The sequence below is a fragment of the Neoarius graeffei genome, chromosome 2, assembly GCF_027579695.1.
Source record: "Neoarius graeffei isolate fNeoGra1 chromosome 2, fNeoGra1.pri, whole genome shotgun sequence".
In the NCBI taxonomy this organism is placed as follows: domain Eukaryota; kingdom Metazoa; phylum Chordata; class Actinopteri; order Siluriformes; family Ariidae; genus Neoarius; species Neoarius graeffei.
Window position 1 is genome coordinate 97,290,300 of NC_083570.1, and position 18,642 is coordinate 97,308,941.

Below are 18,642 nucleotides of genomic sequence, written 5' to 3' on the forward strand. Positions count from 1 at the left end.
CTTTGGACTGTGGGGGAAACCGGAGCACCCGGAGGAAACCCACGCGGACACGGGGAGAACATGCAAACTCCACACAGAAAGGCCCCCGTCGGCTGCTGGGCTTGAACCTAGAACCTTCTTGCTGTGAGGTGACAGTGCTAACCACGACACCACCGTGCTGCCCATGTCCATATAATACATGACTATTTGTCTGACATCAGTGGAGCTTTTCTATTTTTTCACTCTCAAAAATAACTCGATGAGATTTACTGTAATGGAAAGAAAACGTGTTCAGTTCGTTCTTCTCTTGCCTGAAAATCACTCTGTAATGGTGTGTGATAGATATTCATGCTGGCTCCAGTTGTGAATATGTTTCAACTAGACATCAGAGAATCACAAAAAGACCAGGAGACCACACACCCACTCGGATCTGAATGTTGTTTCCATTAGATGGGTCTTTAAGGTGGTCAATGGAGCGCACCATGTCCAAAGCCATGTCACAGATGTTATGGGCATGGTACTTAGTCTTCTCTGGAGCTCCTGCTACCACCATGTAGGCATCTCCGATAGTTTCAACCTTGAACACACACACACACGCCATATAGTAATCACTAGTTAACCAAAATAAGCCCATACACACATACATACAGACACATGTGCCACCTTATATGCTCACCTTGAAGACTCTGTGTTTCTCACTGAGCGTGTCAAACAGTGTGTACATGGTGTTGAGCATGGACACCACCTGCATGGGAGTGATGTGGCTGCAGATGCGTGTAAAGCCCACCACATCACTAAACAGAATGGTCACATCTGGGAACACCTGGGGAACACAACGCTGAGCTTAATTAGGATCAACACGTTATGAAACTTCAAATATCCAAAGATAAAACAGTGATTTTAGTTATTAAAAAGTGTTTTAGGTATTACAAATATTAACGAACAGTCAAGGTTCATTTTCAGACAGAATTCTTTTCTGGCTTTAACCAGAATTCTATCTCCAGTAATAGACAGTACAAGTTGAGGTAAATGTTGTCATTTTCGATAAAAGATTGCAGTTTTTTGGAAGTAAAAAAAAAACAAAACAAACAAGCAGCATCTAAACCATAATTAAGGCTACATATCACCTTCGGACATAATGTGTACAATTTTGTCTGAAGGTGATATGTAGTTCCATAGCATTTTTCCTTGTATCTGAAGGGGTTATATACACTAATATACAACCCCGATTCCAAAAAAGTTGGGACAAAGTACAAATTGTAAATAAAAACGGAATGCAATAATTTACAAATCTCAAAAACTGATATTGTATTCACAATAGAACATAGACAACATATCAAATGTCGAAAGTGAGACATTTTGAACTTTCATGCCAAATATTGGCTCATTTGAAATTTCATGACAGCAACACATCTCAAAAAAGTTGGGACAGGGGCAATAAGAGGCTGGAAAAGTTAAAGGTACAAAAAAGGAACAGCTGGAGGACCAAATTGCAACTCATTAGGTCAATTGGCAATAGGTCATTAACATGACTGGGTATAAAAAGAGCATCTTGGAGTGGCAGCGGCTCTCAGAAGTAAAGATGGGAAGAGGATCACCAATCCCCCTAATTCTGCGCCGACAAATAGTGGAGCAATATCAGAAAGGAGTTCGACAGTGTAAAATTGCAAAGAGTTTGAACATATCATCATCTACAGTACATAATATCATCAAAAGATTCAGAGAATCTGGAAGAATCTCTGTGCGTAAGGGTCAAGGCCGGAAAACCATACTGGGTGCCCGTGATCTTCAGGCCCTTAGACGGCACTGTATCACATACAGGCATGCTTCTGTATTGGAAATCACAAAATGGGCTCAGGAATATTTCCAGAGAACATTATCTGTGAACACAATTCACCGTGCCATCCGCCGTTGCCAGCTAAAACTCTATAGTTCAAAGAAGAAGCCGTATCTAAACATGATCCAGAAGCGCAGACGTCTTCTCTGGGCCAAGGCTCGTTTAAAATGGACTGTGGCAAAGTGGAAAACTGTTCTGTGGTCAGACGAATCAAAATTTGAAGTTCTTTATGGAAATCAGGGACGCCGTGTCATTCGGACTAAAGAAGAGAAGGACAACTCAAGTTGTTATCAGCGCTCAGTTCAGAAGCCTGCATCTCTGATGGTATGGGGTTGCATTAGTGCGTGTGGCATGGGCAGCTTACACATCTGGAAAGACACCATCAATGCTGAAAGGTATATCCAGGTTCTAGAGCAACATATGCTCCCATCCAGATGACGTCTCTTTCAGGGAAGACCTTGCATTTTCCAACATGACAATGCCAAACCACATACTGCATCAATTACAGCATCATGGCTGCGTAGAAGAAGGGTCCGGGTACTGAACTGGCCAGCCTGCAGTCCAGATCTTTCACCCATAGAAAACATTTGGCGCATCATAAAACGGAAGATACGACAAAAAAGACCCAAGACAGTTGAGCAACTAGAATCCTACATTAGACAAGAATGGGTTAACATTCCTATCCCTAAACTTGAGCAACTTGTCTCCTCAGTCCCCAGATGTTTACAGACTGTTGTAAAGAGAAAAGGGGATGTCTCACAGTGGTAAACATGGCCTTGTCCCAACTTTTTTGAGATGTGTTGTTGTCATGAAATTTAAAATCACCTAATTTTTCTCTTTAAATGATACATTTTCTCAGTTTAAACATTTGATATGTCATCTATGTTCTATTCTGAATAAAATATGGAATTTTGAAACTTCCACATCATTGCATTCTGTTTTTATTTACAATTTGTACTTTGTCCCAACTTTTTTGGAATCGGGGTTGTATACACTATATGGCCAAAAGTCTGTGAACATCTGACCATTACACACATATGGACCTTCCCCAAACTGTTGCCACAACACTGGAAGCACACAATTGTATAGGATGTCTTTGTACACTTCACATGAACTAAGAAGTCCAAACCTGTTCCAGCATGACAATGCCCCTGTGCACAAAGCAAGCTCAAGTTTTGGAAGTTTCGTTTTGGAAGAACTCAAGTGTCCTGCTCAGATCCCTGACCTCAACCCTATTGAACACCTTTAGGATGAACTTTCTGTGACTGAACAGTGACAGAAATCTCTATCCCTAAAAACACTCACCGGCCACATTATTAGGAACACCCATCCACCTGCTGTTTGATGCAGTTCTCTAATCAGCCGATCCCTTGACAGCAGCACAATGCATCAAATCATGCAGATACAAATCAAGAGCTTCAGTTAATGTTCATTTCAAACATCAGAATGGGAAAAATTGTGATCTCAAAGTGTGACTTTCTTTCACTGTGGCATGGGTGTTGGTTTGAGCCAGATGGACTGGTTTGAGTGTTTCAGAAACTGCTGATCTCCTGGGGTTTTCACACACAACAGTCTCTAGAGTTTACACAGAATGGTACGAAAAACAAAAAACATCAAGCGAGCGACAGTTCTATGGGTGGAAACAAACCCCTTGTTGATAAGAGAGGTCAGAGGAAAATGGCCAGATTGATTCGAGCTGCCAGGAAGGATATAGTAACTCACAGCAACTCTTTACAACCGTGGTGAGCAGAAAAGCATCTCAGCATGCAACAGCAGAAGACCACATTGGGTTCCACTCCTGCAGCCAAAAACAGGAATCTTAGAATCAAGAACAAGTTCCTGTTAAAGTGGCCAGTAAGTGTACAATACAATTAACTAAACAACAACAAAACAAAGTAGAACTACTCACCATTACCACACATGAACTACTACACTAATACAGTGTCTATAAAAAGGTGGAAAGTTTAACTAGATGCAGTTTTGCTCAGGCACAAAGAGGCCAAGTGAGCAGGAAAGAAGTTATTTTAGTCTCTTTGGTTTTGAGTAAGTGGGTAGTTGATATAAGCAGATGGTTAATTCTGATTGGTACTTTGGTAGCGTTGATCTCATTCATCTCATCTCATTATCTCTAGCTGCTTTATCCTGTTCTACAGGGTCACAGGCAAGCTGGAGCCTATCCCAGCTGACTACGGGCGAGAGGCGGGGTACACCCTGGACAAGTCGCCAGGTCATCACAGGGCTGACACATAGACACAGACAACCATTCACACTCACATTCACACCTACGGTCAATTTAGAGTCACCAGTTAACCTAACCTGCATGTCTTTGGACTGTGGGGGAAACCGGAGCACCCAGAGGAAACCCACGCGGACATGGGGAGAACATGCAAACTCCGCACAGAAAGGCCCTTGTCGGCCACGGGGCTCGAACCCGGACCTTCTTGCTGTGAGGCAACAGCGCTAACCACTACACCACCGTGCCGCCCAGCGTTGATCTCATCAGTACCAAATGTAGTCCTGAACAGAGGAAAATGGCAGAAACAATACAGAAATCCCTCAACTGAAAATCGTTGTATCCTTTAGTACTTTTTTCCTGTGTAAGTTTGGGTTACATTTCAACTCATGCTGTGAACATCAACTGTGATTTTTGCATTGCCTCAAATAAATGTCATGCTGAGATAACACACCTGCATCTAGCCTTATCTAAATGTACATTACACAGGAGCTTTAAAGCTGTGCATAAAATGGTATCAAGTTATATCGTGAACCTCTTATGCCACCGTTCTTTGTCTCTTCTTTTTCTTTTGGCTACTTCCATTAGGGGTTGCCACAGTGGATCATCCTTCCCAATTTATGATCGGTATATTTGGCTTGGAATAGGTTTTTACACTGATGCAATCCTCCCCAATCTATCCAGACTTGGGAGCAGCACTAAGCATGCATTGCCTTGTGCGATTCCAGTGGCTGAGTATTTTTACTTAATCTGTATGTCTTTGAACTGTATGAGAAAACCTACACAGACACGGGGAGAACATGCAAACTCCACACAGAAAGGCCCCCATTGGTCATGAGGTTCGAACCAGGAACTGCCACCATTCTTTGTCTAAACCTCAAGATTATGAAAAGCTTACGTTTTTTTTTTATCCCTTACAAATTACATTTCTAAATGCATCATCATCTCCCTTGTCCAGCACTGTTGCCAGGTCAGGGTCCATGTGGACCCTATTGATCCATGTGTCATACTAATTGGAGCACAGTTTTACACCAGATGCCCTTCCTGCCACAACTCTCCCATTTCTGGACCTCCCATTTCTAAACCTCAAGATTATGAAAAGCTTACAGTACGTTTTTTTTTATCCCTTACAAATTACATTTCTAAATGTATCATCATCTCCTTTGTCCAGCACTGTTGCCAGGTCGGGGTCCATGTGGACCCTACTGATCCATGTGTCATACTAATTGGAGCACAGTTTTATGCCAGATGCCCTTCCTGCCACAACTTTCCCATTTCTGGGCATGGGAAAGGCCATTGTCTGACCCAGAACCTTCTTGCTGTGAAGCGACAGTGCTAACCACTACACCACCATGTCACCCACACAAATTACGTTTCTAAATGCAATTTTCCTATGTTGGTTCTCTGGTGTGTGTTAGTCTATCCTGTATTTTCAGCCAACACTTGTCCATCCATCCTTTATGCATACCACTGCAATGTTAAGTTCTGTGGAGGCATCACGACCTAACACAGAGTTTCATTGTATCTGGAACTCTTGAAGTTTATTTTTATCTCAAAGTATACACCGCTCAAGGTTACCGATCAACCCAGAACATCCACACTACATTGGTTTTGTACTCCAACATTCCATTCTTCTTCTACACTTCCTGGTTCTTAAGTCCCATCTCAAAATAAAAGTCCTTGCACATTTTAAGTGCTACACCACTTATCCATCAGGGTCGTGGGTGAGCTGGATCCAATCCCAGCTGACTTTGGGTGAAAAACAGGGTTCACCCTGGGCAGGTCGCCAGTATATCAATGGGATAACACAGAGACAAACAACCATTCGCACTTGCATTCACACCTATGGGCAGTTTAGAGTAACCAGTTGACCTCATCCACATGTTTTTTGGACTGTGAGAGGAAACCTGAGGACCCAGAGGAAACCCATGCAGGCACAAGGAGAACATACAAACTCCACATAGAAAGGCACCAGTCGACCAGCAAGTTTGAACCCAGAACCTTTTTGCCGTGAGTCGACAGTGCTAACCACTGCACCACCATGCTGCCTGTCTGTAAATGTGTTTTATATAAATAAATGTACTGTAGCTTTTCTTGACTTGACTATGAGACAGTACTGAGACACTGGGTAGTAAGAGTGTCTTCTGACCTCACACGTATTCACTGCAGGCTCTCCCTTCCTCAGCCGCTTCGCCACAGGTTTGGGAATCATCCTGTACAGCAGGTCGTCTGTCTTCTTCATCTCATAATCCAACATCTTCATGCTCTCCTCCAGCTTGCTTGATTTTTTCTGCTCCTATGAAATAATGTGAGGAGGCAACAAACGTGAACATGCACCACTGTGACCATTTTACAGCTTGCAAACACTTGTTTTAATTAAACATGCCTCAAGTACATATAATGCACAGTGTGTGAAGGGAGAAGTTGTAGATTAAGATAGACTCTTAATGATTAATACAATAAACCTGATGAAGGAGTGCATGATCAGAAATCAGGTGACAAAAAAGATGCAAATTAAAGTATTCTCTATAAATGTATAAGATCCAGATGAACATCTAATGTATGCTACAATATTTTGAGTAATCATGTACATTATCAGAGGTGGACAAAGGACCCAACTTCATTAGTTAAGTCAAAGTACAGATCCCACTGGTCAAATGTTACTCCGATACAAGTGAAAGTTGTCTAGTCAAATTTTTACTTAAGTTAAAGTACTGAAGTACTTGCTTTTAAAAATACTTAAGTATTAAAAGTAAATTTTCTGTCAACACATTGTTGCATTATTGCCACAATGTTTATAATACCTCATGCCTCTGAAGCAACCTACTGGATGATTTTGTAAATTCTCAAAATGAATGCATGCTGTGTCATCATGGTGGTTTAATGTTAAGCTAGCTCGTCAGTGAAACTCCACCTGACATGCTAGCAAACTCTTTTCAAACTCGAAATCATATTGGGTAGCTAACGCTACTAGAAAAGAAAGATCTCTACATTGTTTATTTGGCAAGATTATGCTATAACATATTTCTGAAAGGACTTCAGATAAGATAACGTTATTCATGTTAGCATAACTCTGTTTTTACATGCTAACTAACAGTGTCCAAGTTAACTAGCTATATGTTAACGTTAGCCGTGGACAAGACTACAGCAACTTGGCGGGCAAATCCATCGAAAGTTATTTGATTAACCAGACTGCATAACTATTGCAATGTTATCACTAGCTCTAAAAGCACAGACAACTTCATTGCAAGTTTTTTCTTGGGATAAAACGTTTACATACCTCAGTATGCTTCTGCAGGTTGGACGGCAAGTTTTTGTAGGCCTTGATGTGGTTCGTTTTAGGTAAACAAAGCAAATATTTAAAACGAAATGAATATTTAATCCTTGCAGAAAACTGAAACATGGGTTCTAGGTATGGCCATGGGTGCGTGCATTCCCCAGAACCGCCTCCTTCAATTCTGCCATCAACTGATCGTGTTAAATAATGTGGCTGAGAAATCACTGAACTTGATTTTATCCAGTTTATGGACGTGACGTAACCCTAGTAATGACTGATCGGCTGTCTCAGTGTCACCTGCGAAAAAACCATCACGTTTTAGAAAAGAAAAGAAAAAAACATCCACTTTCAAAGTTGTTTCATAGTAACAAGTAACGAGGACCTTGATAGAAATGTAGTGGAGTAAAAAGTACAATATTTGTCTCTCAAATGTAGTGAAGTTAAAGTCATAAGTTTCCAAAAAAAAATACTCAAGTACAGATACTCAAAAAGTGTACTTAAAGGAGATACGGAGAGCCATGGCCTCACTTTTTGTTTATAAATGCCTTCAGACCTCAAGAATGACACAGGAATAGTTTTAAGCATGAACAATAAATCTAATAAAGTAATTTTTATGATTAAAATGATTCATATAGGTAGCGGTATGAGTGAATGACCTTGACATCTGTGAGGTCACCGCAGGAAGGCTATCGGTCTCATCACCATTTCTGCTATACTAAAACACAGAGCTGACTGCAACTTTGAGCTTCCATTTTGAGCTAATTTATCGCCATGCCATGTAGGTGTGTTACTGGCTGGTGCAGCAACACGACAGAAGGTGGATTTATGCTGCATTCATGGCCCAAGAATGTTCAAACTGCAAAGATTTGGATGCGTTTTGCGAGAAGTTCACGGGTACATTGGGCGCCTACGAAGTGGTCTCTCCTCTGCTCTGCACATTTTACTGAAAACTCGTATAAGACCTCTGATCTGTTGAGGAGCGTTGGCTATAAGCCCGTATTGAAAGAGGGTGCAGTACCAACAATTAAAGGAAAAGAAAACTACAAGAAAAGGAAAGTAAGTTCAGTTGTACCAGTTCTCCCGGAGTGTGAACCAAGGGTTGTTGCTAAAACCCGGGATGGAACGGGACGGGACAGGACACATTATCGCTCAGGCAGTGACCTCCCTGTGGTTGTTGCTAAAACCGGTGACATCCCATCCCATCCTGGGTTTTAGTAATTGCCTGAGCTGAGCAGTAATGGCGGAGTACTCAGTATGGAGAAAATGAAGAATGAGTGGAGCAGTCGTCTGATTTCTCTGCTGGATATGCTTGCCTCAGCAGCAATATCTCCCCTTACGTGGAAGAAGTGAATGAACGGAGAACTGAATGAACAACTGAAAGTCAGATTGTTTCAAAACAATCGGCCACAAGGTCAGCCTTCAAGAAGCGAGAACACAGACGGGTAAGCTCCGACTCTCATTTGGATACAAAACAACAAAAACAACACTCGTTGTTTACCTGCATTTAGATTCATACATGTAATTTGTATTGAGTACTTAAGTTACCGGTATAGGATTATTTAATTTGCTTCAGAATGTGATTGTCTCAGTTCATCTGATTATTTAATTAGCCTTTTACGTTTTATCAATGAAAATGCATGCATGTACATGTATGTTGCATAAGTTATAACACCTATCCTGTTTTAACGAGAGTCGACCCACAATCAATGAAGTCAAATCAGTCTTAGTTGAGTATGCCAACTTTGTGGTCGATTTTAACTCTCAAAAATATATATATTTTTTTTTAATTCCCATTTATGCAGCATACAAGGGTCAAGGATGGAGATACTATCCACTCAGAAATGTATTTAAAAATAAAGGTTCTGCATATCTCCTTTAAGTACACTACTCAAGTAAATGTACTTCGTTACTGTCCACCTCTGTACATTATATAGCTGTTCCTCTGGCAACAAGTATAAGCGGTGACACACACTTTCAGGTACCTGTATGAGAGCCCGTTTGAGCTCTTCAGATTGCTGGGTTCCTGCCAGCACCAGGTCTCTGCTGGAGTCGTGCATGCTCAGGTCGTTAATGTACAGCCCGGTCTTAAACATAGCACTCAGACTCTCCATTCTACAGAGAAAAGACACACACTTGCACAAGCACAAACATGTACACACACAAATAAGACTCGTGCATTAATTCCACAAGTATATACAGTGGATATAAAAAGTGTACACACCCTGTTAAAATGATAAGTTTTTCTGATGTAAAAAAAAATGAGACCACGATAAATAATTTCAAAACTTTTCCCACCTTTAATGTAACCTATAACCTGTACAATTCAATTGAAAAACAAACAAATCTGTTAGGGGGAAAAACATAAGAAAAAACGTACAATAAGCTGGTTGCATAAGTGTGCACACCCTTAAACTAATACTTTGTTGAAGCACCTTTTGATTTAATTACAGCATTCAGTCTTTTTGGGTTCACACCTGCCATCAATTAAAATGACTCTGATTAACCCCAAATAAAGTTCAGACATTTACTCAGTTGCTCCTCCAGCAAAGGCCAGCGTTCACAGAGAGCTTACAAAGCGTCAAAGGGAGCTCATTGTTGAAAGGTATCAGTCAGGAGAAGGGGACAAAAACATTTCCATGGCATTAGATATACCATGGAGCACAGTGAAGACTGTCATCAGGAAGTGGAGAAAATACGGGACAGCAGTGACATTACCGAGAACTAGAAGTCCCTCCAAAATTGATGAAAAGGCAAGACAAAAACTGGTCAGGGAGGCTGCCAAGAGGCCACAGCAACACTGAACGAGCAGATAGATAGATAGATAGACAGACAGACAGACAGACAGACAGACAGATAGATAGATCCCTTTGGGAGGGTTCCCTCAGGGAAATTAAAATTCCAACAGCATCATTAGAGAATAAACAGAGAATAGAAAATAGAGAAAACTTCTAGATAAATTAACATTTACAAATATAAAAAATAAAATATGAAAAAAAAATCTAGCAGGAAAGGTATTGCACATTGTCCAGTATTACTTTTTGTCAGGCTAAGCTACTGCTCCTTCCTCATCCTCTGTCCTCCTGTTACCCCTCCTCCCCCCCATACCCACCATAACACCATACCCACGGTGAAGCATGGTGGTGGCAGCATCATGTTTTGGGGCTGTTTTTCTTCAGCTGGAACAGAGATTTTAGTCAAGGTGGAGGGAATTATGAACAGTTCTAAATACCAGTCAATTCTGGCCCCAAACCTTCAGGTGTCTGCTAGAAAGCTGAAGATGAAGAGGAATTTCATCTTTTAGCATGACAATGACACCAAAAAAGTTTTGGAATGGCCCAGCCAGAGCCCAGACCTAAATCCGATTGAAAATCTGCGGGGTGACCTGAAGAGGGCTGTGCACAAGAGATGTCCTCGCAATCTGACAGATTTGGAGCGCTTTTGCAAGGAAGAGTGGGCAAATATTGCCAAGTCTAGATGTGGCAGGCTGATAGACTCCGACCCAAAAAGACTGAATGCTGTAATTAAATCAAAAGGTGCTTCAACAAAGTATTAGTTTAAGGGTGTGCACACTTATGCAACCAGCTTGTTGTAGTTTTTTTTTTTTTTAATGTTTTTCCCCCTGACAGATTTGTTTGTTTTTCAATTGAATTGTTATACAGTTATCCAGTGGCATGCAAAAGTTTGGGCACCCTTACTGAAAATGTCTGTTACTGTGAATAGTTAAGTGAGCAGAAGATGAACTGATCACCAAAAGGCATAAAGGTAAAGATGATACTTTTCAGCGTTTTCTGCAAGATTTGTGTATTATTTTTGTTTTGTACAATTGGAGAGTGAAAAAAGAAAAGGAACACCATGTGAAAGTTTGGGCACCCCAATACATTTGAGTTCTCAGGTAACTTTTACCAAGGTTCCAGACCTTAATTAGCTTATTGAGCTGTGGCTTGTTCAAATTCTTCATTAGGAAAGGTCAGGTGATGCAGATTTCAAAGCTGTATAAATTCTCTGACTCCTCAAACTTGTCCTTAAAATCAACAGCCATGGGCTCCTCTAAGCAACTCCCTCACATTCTGAATAATAAAATAACTGATACTCACAAAGAAGGAGAAGGCTACAAGAACATAGCAAAATGTTTTCAGGTAGCCGTTTCCTCAGATTGTAATGTTATTAAGAAATGGCAGTTAACAGAAACAGTGGAGATGAAGTTGAGGTCTGGAAGATGAAGAAAACTTTCTGAAAGACCTTCAGAAAGATTTAGCAGACCCTGGAGTGGTGGTGCACTGTTCTACTATACAGCGACACCTGAACAAATATGACCTTCATGGGAGAGTCATCAGAAGAAAACCTTTCCTGCATCCTAGCCACACAATTCAGCGTCTGAAGTTTACAAATGAACATCTAAATAAGCCTGATGCATTTTGGAAACAAGTCCTGTGGACTGATGAAATCAAAATAGAACTTTTTGGCCACAATGTGCAAAGGTATGTTTGGAGAAAAAAGGGTGCCAAATTCCAGGAAAAGAACACCTCTCCAACTCTGAAGCATGGGTGTGGATCGATCATGCTTTGGGGTTGTGTTGCAGCCAGTGGCACAGGGCACATTTCATTGGTTGAGAGAAGCATGGATTCGAATAAATACCAGCAAATTCTGGAAGCAAACATCACACCATCTGTAAAAAAGTTGAAGTTAAAAAGAGGACGGGTCCTACAATAAGACGATGATCCAAAACACACCTCAAAATCTACAATGGAATACCTCAAGAGGCACAAGCTGAAGGTTTTGCCCTGGCCCTCACAGTCCCTTGGCCTAAACATCATTGAAAATCTGTGGCTAGATCTCAAAAGAGCAGTGCATGCAAGACAGCCCAGGAAACTTGTAGAACTGGAAGCCTTTTGCAAGGAAAATCCCCCAGGTAAGAACTGAAAGATTATTAGCTGGCTACAGAAAGTGTTTACAAGCTGTGATACTTGCCAAAGGGGGTGTTACTAGGTACTAACCATGCAGAGTGCCCAAACTTTTGCTTTGGGCACTTTTCCTTTTTTGTCATTTTGAAAATGTAAAAGATGAAAATAAAATATTGTTTTTGCTTGAAATATAAAGGGAATGAGTCATCTTTAACTTTATGCCTTTTGGAGATCATTTCATCTTCAACTTGCTTAACTGTTCACAGTAACAGCAATTTTGACCAGGGGTGCCCAAACTTTTGCATACCACTGTAGGTCACATTAAAGGTGGGAAAAATTTTGAAATTATTTATCGTGGTCTCATTTTTTTTACACAGAAAAAACTATCATTTTAACAGGGTGTGTACACTTTTTATGTCCACTGTACTACTGTATGTGTGGCAGTCTGGAAAAACACATCGGATGTCACTATGACTCAATTTTGTTAAACAGTCAGAAAAAAATGTGGCCTGGGTTTTTTTTTTCTGCTTATGAGACCTCAACTTTAAGAACCCCTAAATAGATTTCACCAAAAGAATGTGGATTTTTTTTTTTATCTCTCTGCAAAGATCATGTGAGATAAGGATGTCTAAAAACTTGCTAGAGTCATAGGTGTACCGAATACAGCACTGGGCTACATTTCTCATCAGCCACTGCACCATACCTGGTCATGTCACGTGACTGTGTGCACCTGTTTCACATTTTGGTTAATGAGCACTAATGTATAAGTCATGTTTTGTCCAGCACACTTTGTTAGTCTTTTTTGTTTCTCATTATTCATATTTTGTTTATATTATATGGACATGTGTGTTTTACTGGGAAATACGCCGCTCATATTTTTCATACAAACTACATCCGGATGACAACCATGACATAATTAAATAATATTGGCTGGCGCTGAGGGGTGGTACGGTGGTGTAGTGGTTAGCGCTGTCGCCTCACAGCAAGAAGGTCCTGGGTTTGAGCCCAGTGGCTGACGAGGGCCTTTCTGTGTGGAGTTTGCATGTTCTCCCCGTGTCCGCGTGGGTTTCCTCCGGGTGCTCCGGTTTCCCCCACAGTCCAAAGACATGCAGGTTAGGTTAACTGGTGACTCTAAATTGACTGTAGGTGTGAATGTGAGTGTGAATGGTTGTCTGTGTCTATGTGTCAGCCCTGTGATGACCTGGCGACTTGTCCAGGGTGTACCCCGCCTTTCGCCCGTAGTCAGCTGGGATAGGCTCCAGCTTGCCTGCGACCCTGTAGAAGGATAAAGCGGCTAGAGATAATGAGATGAGATATTTTTCATACGAACTACATCCGGATGACAACCATGACATAATTAAATAATATTGGCTGGCGCTGAGGGGTGGTACGGTGATGTAGTGGTTAGCGCTGTCGCCTCACAGCAAGAAGGTCCTGGGTTTGAGCCCAGTGGCTGACGAGGGCCTTTCTGTGTGGAGTTTGCATGTTCTCCCCGTGTCCACATGGGTTTCCTCCGGGTGCTCCGGTTTCCCCCACAGTCCAAAGACATGCAGGTTAGGCTAATTGGTGGCTCTAAATTGACCGTAGGTGTGAATGTGAGTGCGAGTGGTTGTTTGTTTCTGTGTCAGCCCTGCGATGACCTGATGACTTGTCCAGGGTGTACCCCGCCTCTCACCCATAGTCAGCTGGGATAGCTACAGATAATGGATGGATAGTTATATTGAATATATTGATATGACGATCTTGAACGAGTCAAAGACAAGTTCAGTATCATGCTAGTTGAATGGAATACATCTGATTTACCATGAAAAAAGCCAGTCAATATTATTATTATTATTATACATACACATTCTCTTTTCCAGTTTTTCGATGTCTGTTGGTATGTTTTTCTCTTGTAAATACGTGTGAAGAATATCTAATGAAGTTTTGGTAGCCTTTCGGGTGTTCAAGGCATCTTTCTCTTTCAGAATTCTCTCAAAATATTCCAAATTTAATGAAGCAAATCTGGCAGCCATGTTTGTTTACAAATTGTCACAGTCGCTCGCTAGTACGGAAGTTTTACGTCTCCGACATGTGACGTCATGTTGTCTTGACAACCATCCAATATCGTAAACCATATTCAACGCTCATTCTCTACTGGGTAAAGTGACGTAATACACATAGAACAAGCGATATGCTAACAATATTGTATGCTATCAAACCAAATGAATGAAACTCGCTAGAACAGAGTAGAACACATTTTTATTCCATCGAAAAAGTGTCCTGTATGTATAATAATTCCCGATATGTCACTCATGAGGAAATCAATGAACTGTTTTGATAAATTTTGATACTTTTTGTCTGCTGTTAAAAGCACTATACAAAAAAACTTGATTTGGCTTTCACCACTCGAAGATAAACTTCATATCTTCATGCAACCGTGTAATATCCTCTATGTATGGTTGCCTAGCCTCAGTGTTTCTTGTTCATTTTTCATAGTCTTTGTGTTTCTTTGTTTTACTTAAAATAAACATTCATCTGCACTTGCTTCTGCCTCCTCTCCATTTACGTGACAGCTAGCTACTGTAAGTGTTACTTCCTCCGATAGTAAATGTCACACTTTGCGCTGGTTTTTGAATCATTTCATGCCATAGTGAAACAGACGTAACCTCATCAATTCAGTTTGTAATCACATACTGACACTTGACATCTTTAAATGCAATTTTCAAAGGAACACATTTCAGTTCAGGGAGCGATAGCTACATTACACACATCTGTACTGTATATAACAATCTGTAGTAGATTAGTAGAAAATATCAAGATTTCAGCATGTGAAGTGTTTTCCAAGCCTGTCATGCATATATGGCTCCATAACTAATCTTTGTGTGTGTGTGTGTGTGTGTGTGTGTGTGTGTGTGTGTGTACAAATGTTGTTCATTAGTTAACATGCATATAATTATATGATGTAATTTCATGCTGACTTTTCTGTGATGAATAACATGACCATAACAGGGAAATAAATTTCAGTTCATGTTATTATTCTAACACAAAATGTCTAAAAATAAATATATTAAAAATAGTGGACACCTGACTGTGTGGGTGTCTTAATGACACACTTTGTGAGATATGCTTAAAATGATAAGTAAATGATAATTAGTAATAGGTGAATATGATAATTAGCTATTAATGAATATGACAATTAGTAATTAGTGAAAATGATAAATAGCAGTTGATGAATGTGATAACTAGTAATTAGTGAATACAATAATTAGTGATATGTGGATATAATAATTAGTGATTAGTGAATATGATAATTAGAGGTCAGTGAATAGGACAATTAGTGACTGGTGAATATAATAATTAGTGATTAGCAAATATGATAATTAGGGATCAGTGAATATGCTAATGATACACTGGTGAATAGGATGATTAGTGACTGGTGGATATAATAGTTAGTGATTGGTGAATATGATAACTGGGGGTTGGTGAATATGTTAATTATGGATTGGTAAATATTATAACTTGTGATTAGTGAATATGATAATGAGATATTGGTGAATAAGGTAATTTGTGATTGGTGGATATAATAGTTAGTGATTTGTGAATATGATAATTGGAGATTGGTGAATAGTGTAATTAGTGATTGGTGGATATAATAATTAGTGACTAGTGAATATGACCATTAGTGATTAGTAAACATTGCAAATGTGACTTTTGAATAAAAAATGTACCTTTTAATGCCTCTGATAGAGAGTAAATTTAAAAGGGGGTTCTGAGGAAAATCGGCTATAACTGTGTTCGCACGAGTGTGTATGTGTGTGTGTGTGTGTGTGTGTGCGCATCTCACACAGGTGTTCCCAGGAAGATTATGGACTCCCACTCAGGCATGTATCTCATTTGGCCTTTCAGTTTGAGGCATCGGCTGCCATCGCCCCAGCTCTCCATGGCATTGGCACTGTTCCCATCTAATAAAACAACACACACACACACACAGCCCATCATTCATACACCATCACAGCAAAGCAAAGAGTGGGTTTTGGTCATTGTGATCTATATGTTATTTACCAGCTGGGAGGTCCGTATGGTGAAATACCGTGACCGAGGACTTGAAAGTACTGAGCGAGGCCCTCTGGGCCGAGGTCAGTATTCAAGGCCAAGGTCATGGTATTTCACCATATGGACCGACCTTAAGCTGGTAAATGATATATTTATTTTTTTCTTTACCAAATTCTAACAGAAAACGAGAGCGCCCGAAAGGGAAAACCGACCCGAGTCGAGCCGCCATTTTGAATCCTCATTCACGTCTGTAATGCAAATTGCTTCCTCCTCGGTATACAAGTGCACTTCCATGGCAGGAAAAAAAAACCTACATTTTGCCGCCTATGTAGTCCCCTATTTATACAAAATTGAGTCATTCAGGATTCAGCCATGTTTTTGCTCGGCGTTAGCAACAGTTACAGGTTTTTAGTTTTCTCCTGAAATGTTTTCTTTTATTTCTTCTTCCTCAGGGTAATAAAACTCGCTTTCGCTGGGAACACTGTTGTTATCACTATCCATGCTGCAAAATTAATGCTATTCTCCTGAGAAATGCTGGCAAAAATGTAAAAGATTTTTGATAATCTTATAAATAAATCTTAAAAAAAAGATAAATGTTGACAAAAATGCTCCTATGTTTGTTGTTGTTGTGAGTGAGCGAGTTGTCAGAGGTCCATAACCGGGGTCCGTAACCGGGGTCCATATCATAGGATACAGACCTGCTCGGCAGCCAATCAGAGCACAGGATTTGATGGAAACCGGACCGCAAAAAAAATAAATACATTTATTTCTGTAATATCTTTCAAAATATCAGGCCATTCTGTGGCTGGGAAGTTATTTAAATTGAGGGGATTAAAGCAAATAATGTGCATGAAATTGTTCACTTCGCGCAGTTGATCAGACAGAGGAAGTCACTGTGCACATGTGCAGGTTAACCTTCTTCTTTTTTCAGGTTTTATGGTAGCTGGCATCCACAGTGTTGCATTACTGCCATCTACAAGTTTACCTTTGACCGTGCACTGACAGTTACATCATTCTGTCACTAAACGAACAGCTGATCACACCGAGGTGCTCGCTGACCACCGATATTTATTAGTTTGGTCCTGTGTTTCCTTTCCTTCACAACATAACATCTTTTCTTCTCACTTTCCATTACTGTAGTTGATCTTTCACGTTTCATTCACACACTCACGTCCTCCATTTTTCTCTCCTGTTTCAAATTTGTATCCCACAATGCCTTGTGCGAATGGGGAAAGCCCACCACGTGATGGATGACGTAGTATCTTGAATTGGGTCATGATGAAGCAGGAAAAAAATAGCAGAGAATTTAGGGCCATGTGGCCCTAAATTCATTACTTGTTCTTTTTTTTTTAACTAATAAAATTGGAAGTCTGTGATTTGAATTCAGCAGCTTTCGGTCCACTAAACAAAAATAACTGGGTGTCAGGGAAAATTCTTTTTATTACCTACACTTGAAAAATCTGAAAGGCAGTCTATCTTTAATAAGGGCAGAAATTTTCAAGAGACAGAAAAATATTATGTGTTCATGCAAAAAAAAAAACATGTACTACAGAGAATTTTTTTCCTGACTGTTATAATTCTGTGTCTGTGTGTGAGAAATGGATGTCTGACCTTTGTAGTCATCTCCAATGATAGACTGGAAGGCCATGAGCTCCACATCTACATCAGCAGAGCGATTAGCATTCTCATAATCAGAGTCTGTGATGAACAGACAACATGACGGATTCAGCACTGATACTGTTCTTTTATAAAAATATCCGCTATAAGGCTTTAATGAAACATGCAGTGGTTAAATAGGACCTTCCTTACTCTGGACTCTATTATGAAGGTTTCGTTCCCTCTTCACAGGCTCCTTAGACATGATTTCAAACAGGTTGTTGGGATGGGAAATGATCTGGAGAGAACAACTAAACATCAGACATCATCTTCTTTAAATTTCACTTTATAGTGAACACTATGAAGTAATAATTGTGGAACAGGTTTAATCTTTCTGTTATAGGTTATAGAGAAGGTTACAGCTGACAAAAATGACTAATCAGCAGCACTATTCTGATGGCCAGAGAAGATTTACACACCATGTTCCAGGTGAACTCCACCAGGGGGCGTGCCAGGAGGAAAGCATCGTTAATCTTCTTCCCATCCAGGTCAGGAAAGACCGTGGCCAAACCAGAGCCAACGTTGTGCACCACCATGTCCTATTGATGACAATAAACGTTTTGTTATATAACAATCACAGAAGAGAAGAGAATAAGCAGAAAAGACAAAGAGAAACAAAATTAGAAGAGATAAGAAGAAAAGAAAATAAAGTAGAGACAAAGAGAAGAGAAGAGACAATGAGTAGAAATGAGAAGAAAAGAGAAAAGAAAAGAGCAGAAATGAG

At 40.2% G+C, this 18,642-nt stretch overlaps 1 protein-coding gene across 1 annotated transcript in view; it reads right to left on the bottom strand.

Moving 5' to 3' along the window:
• LOC132870331 (soluble guanylate cyclase 88E-like) overlaps window positions 1-18,642 on the bottom strand; it is a 47,247-nt gene that overhangs the window by 18,872 nt on the left and 9,733 nt on the right. Inside the window, exons 6-13 of the mRNA XM_060903965.1 lie at window positions 18,338-18,457; window positions 18,072-18,156; window positions 17,874-17,960; window positions 16,054-16,171; window positions 9,309-9,438; window positions 6,199-6,345; window positions 656-802; window positions 400-556 (exon numbers count right to left, since the gene is read on the bottom strand). Coding sequence (XP_060759948.1) covers window positions 400-556; window positions 656-802; window positions 6,199-6,345; window positions 9,309-9,438; window positions 16,054-16,171; window positions 17,874-17,960; window positions 18,072-18,156; window positions 18,338-18,457 — 991 coding nt within the window. The remainder of the gene's footprint in view (window positions 1-399; window positions 557-655; window positions 803-6,198; window positions 6,346-9,308; window positions 9,439-16,053; window positions 16,172-17,873; window positions 17,961-18,071; window positions 18,157-18,337; window positions 18,458-18,642) is intronic.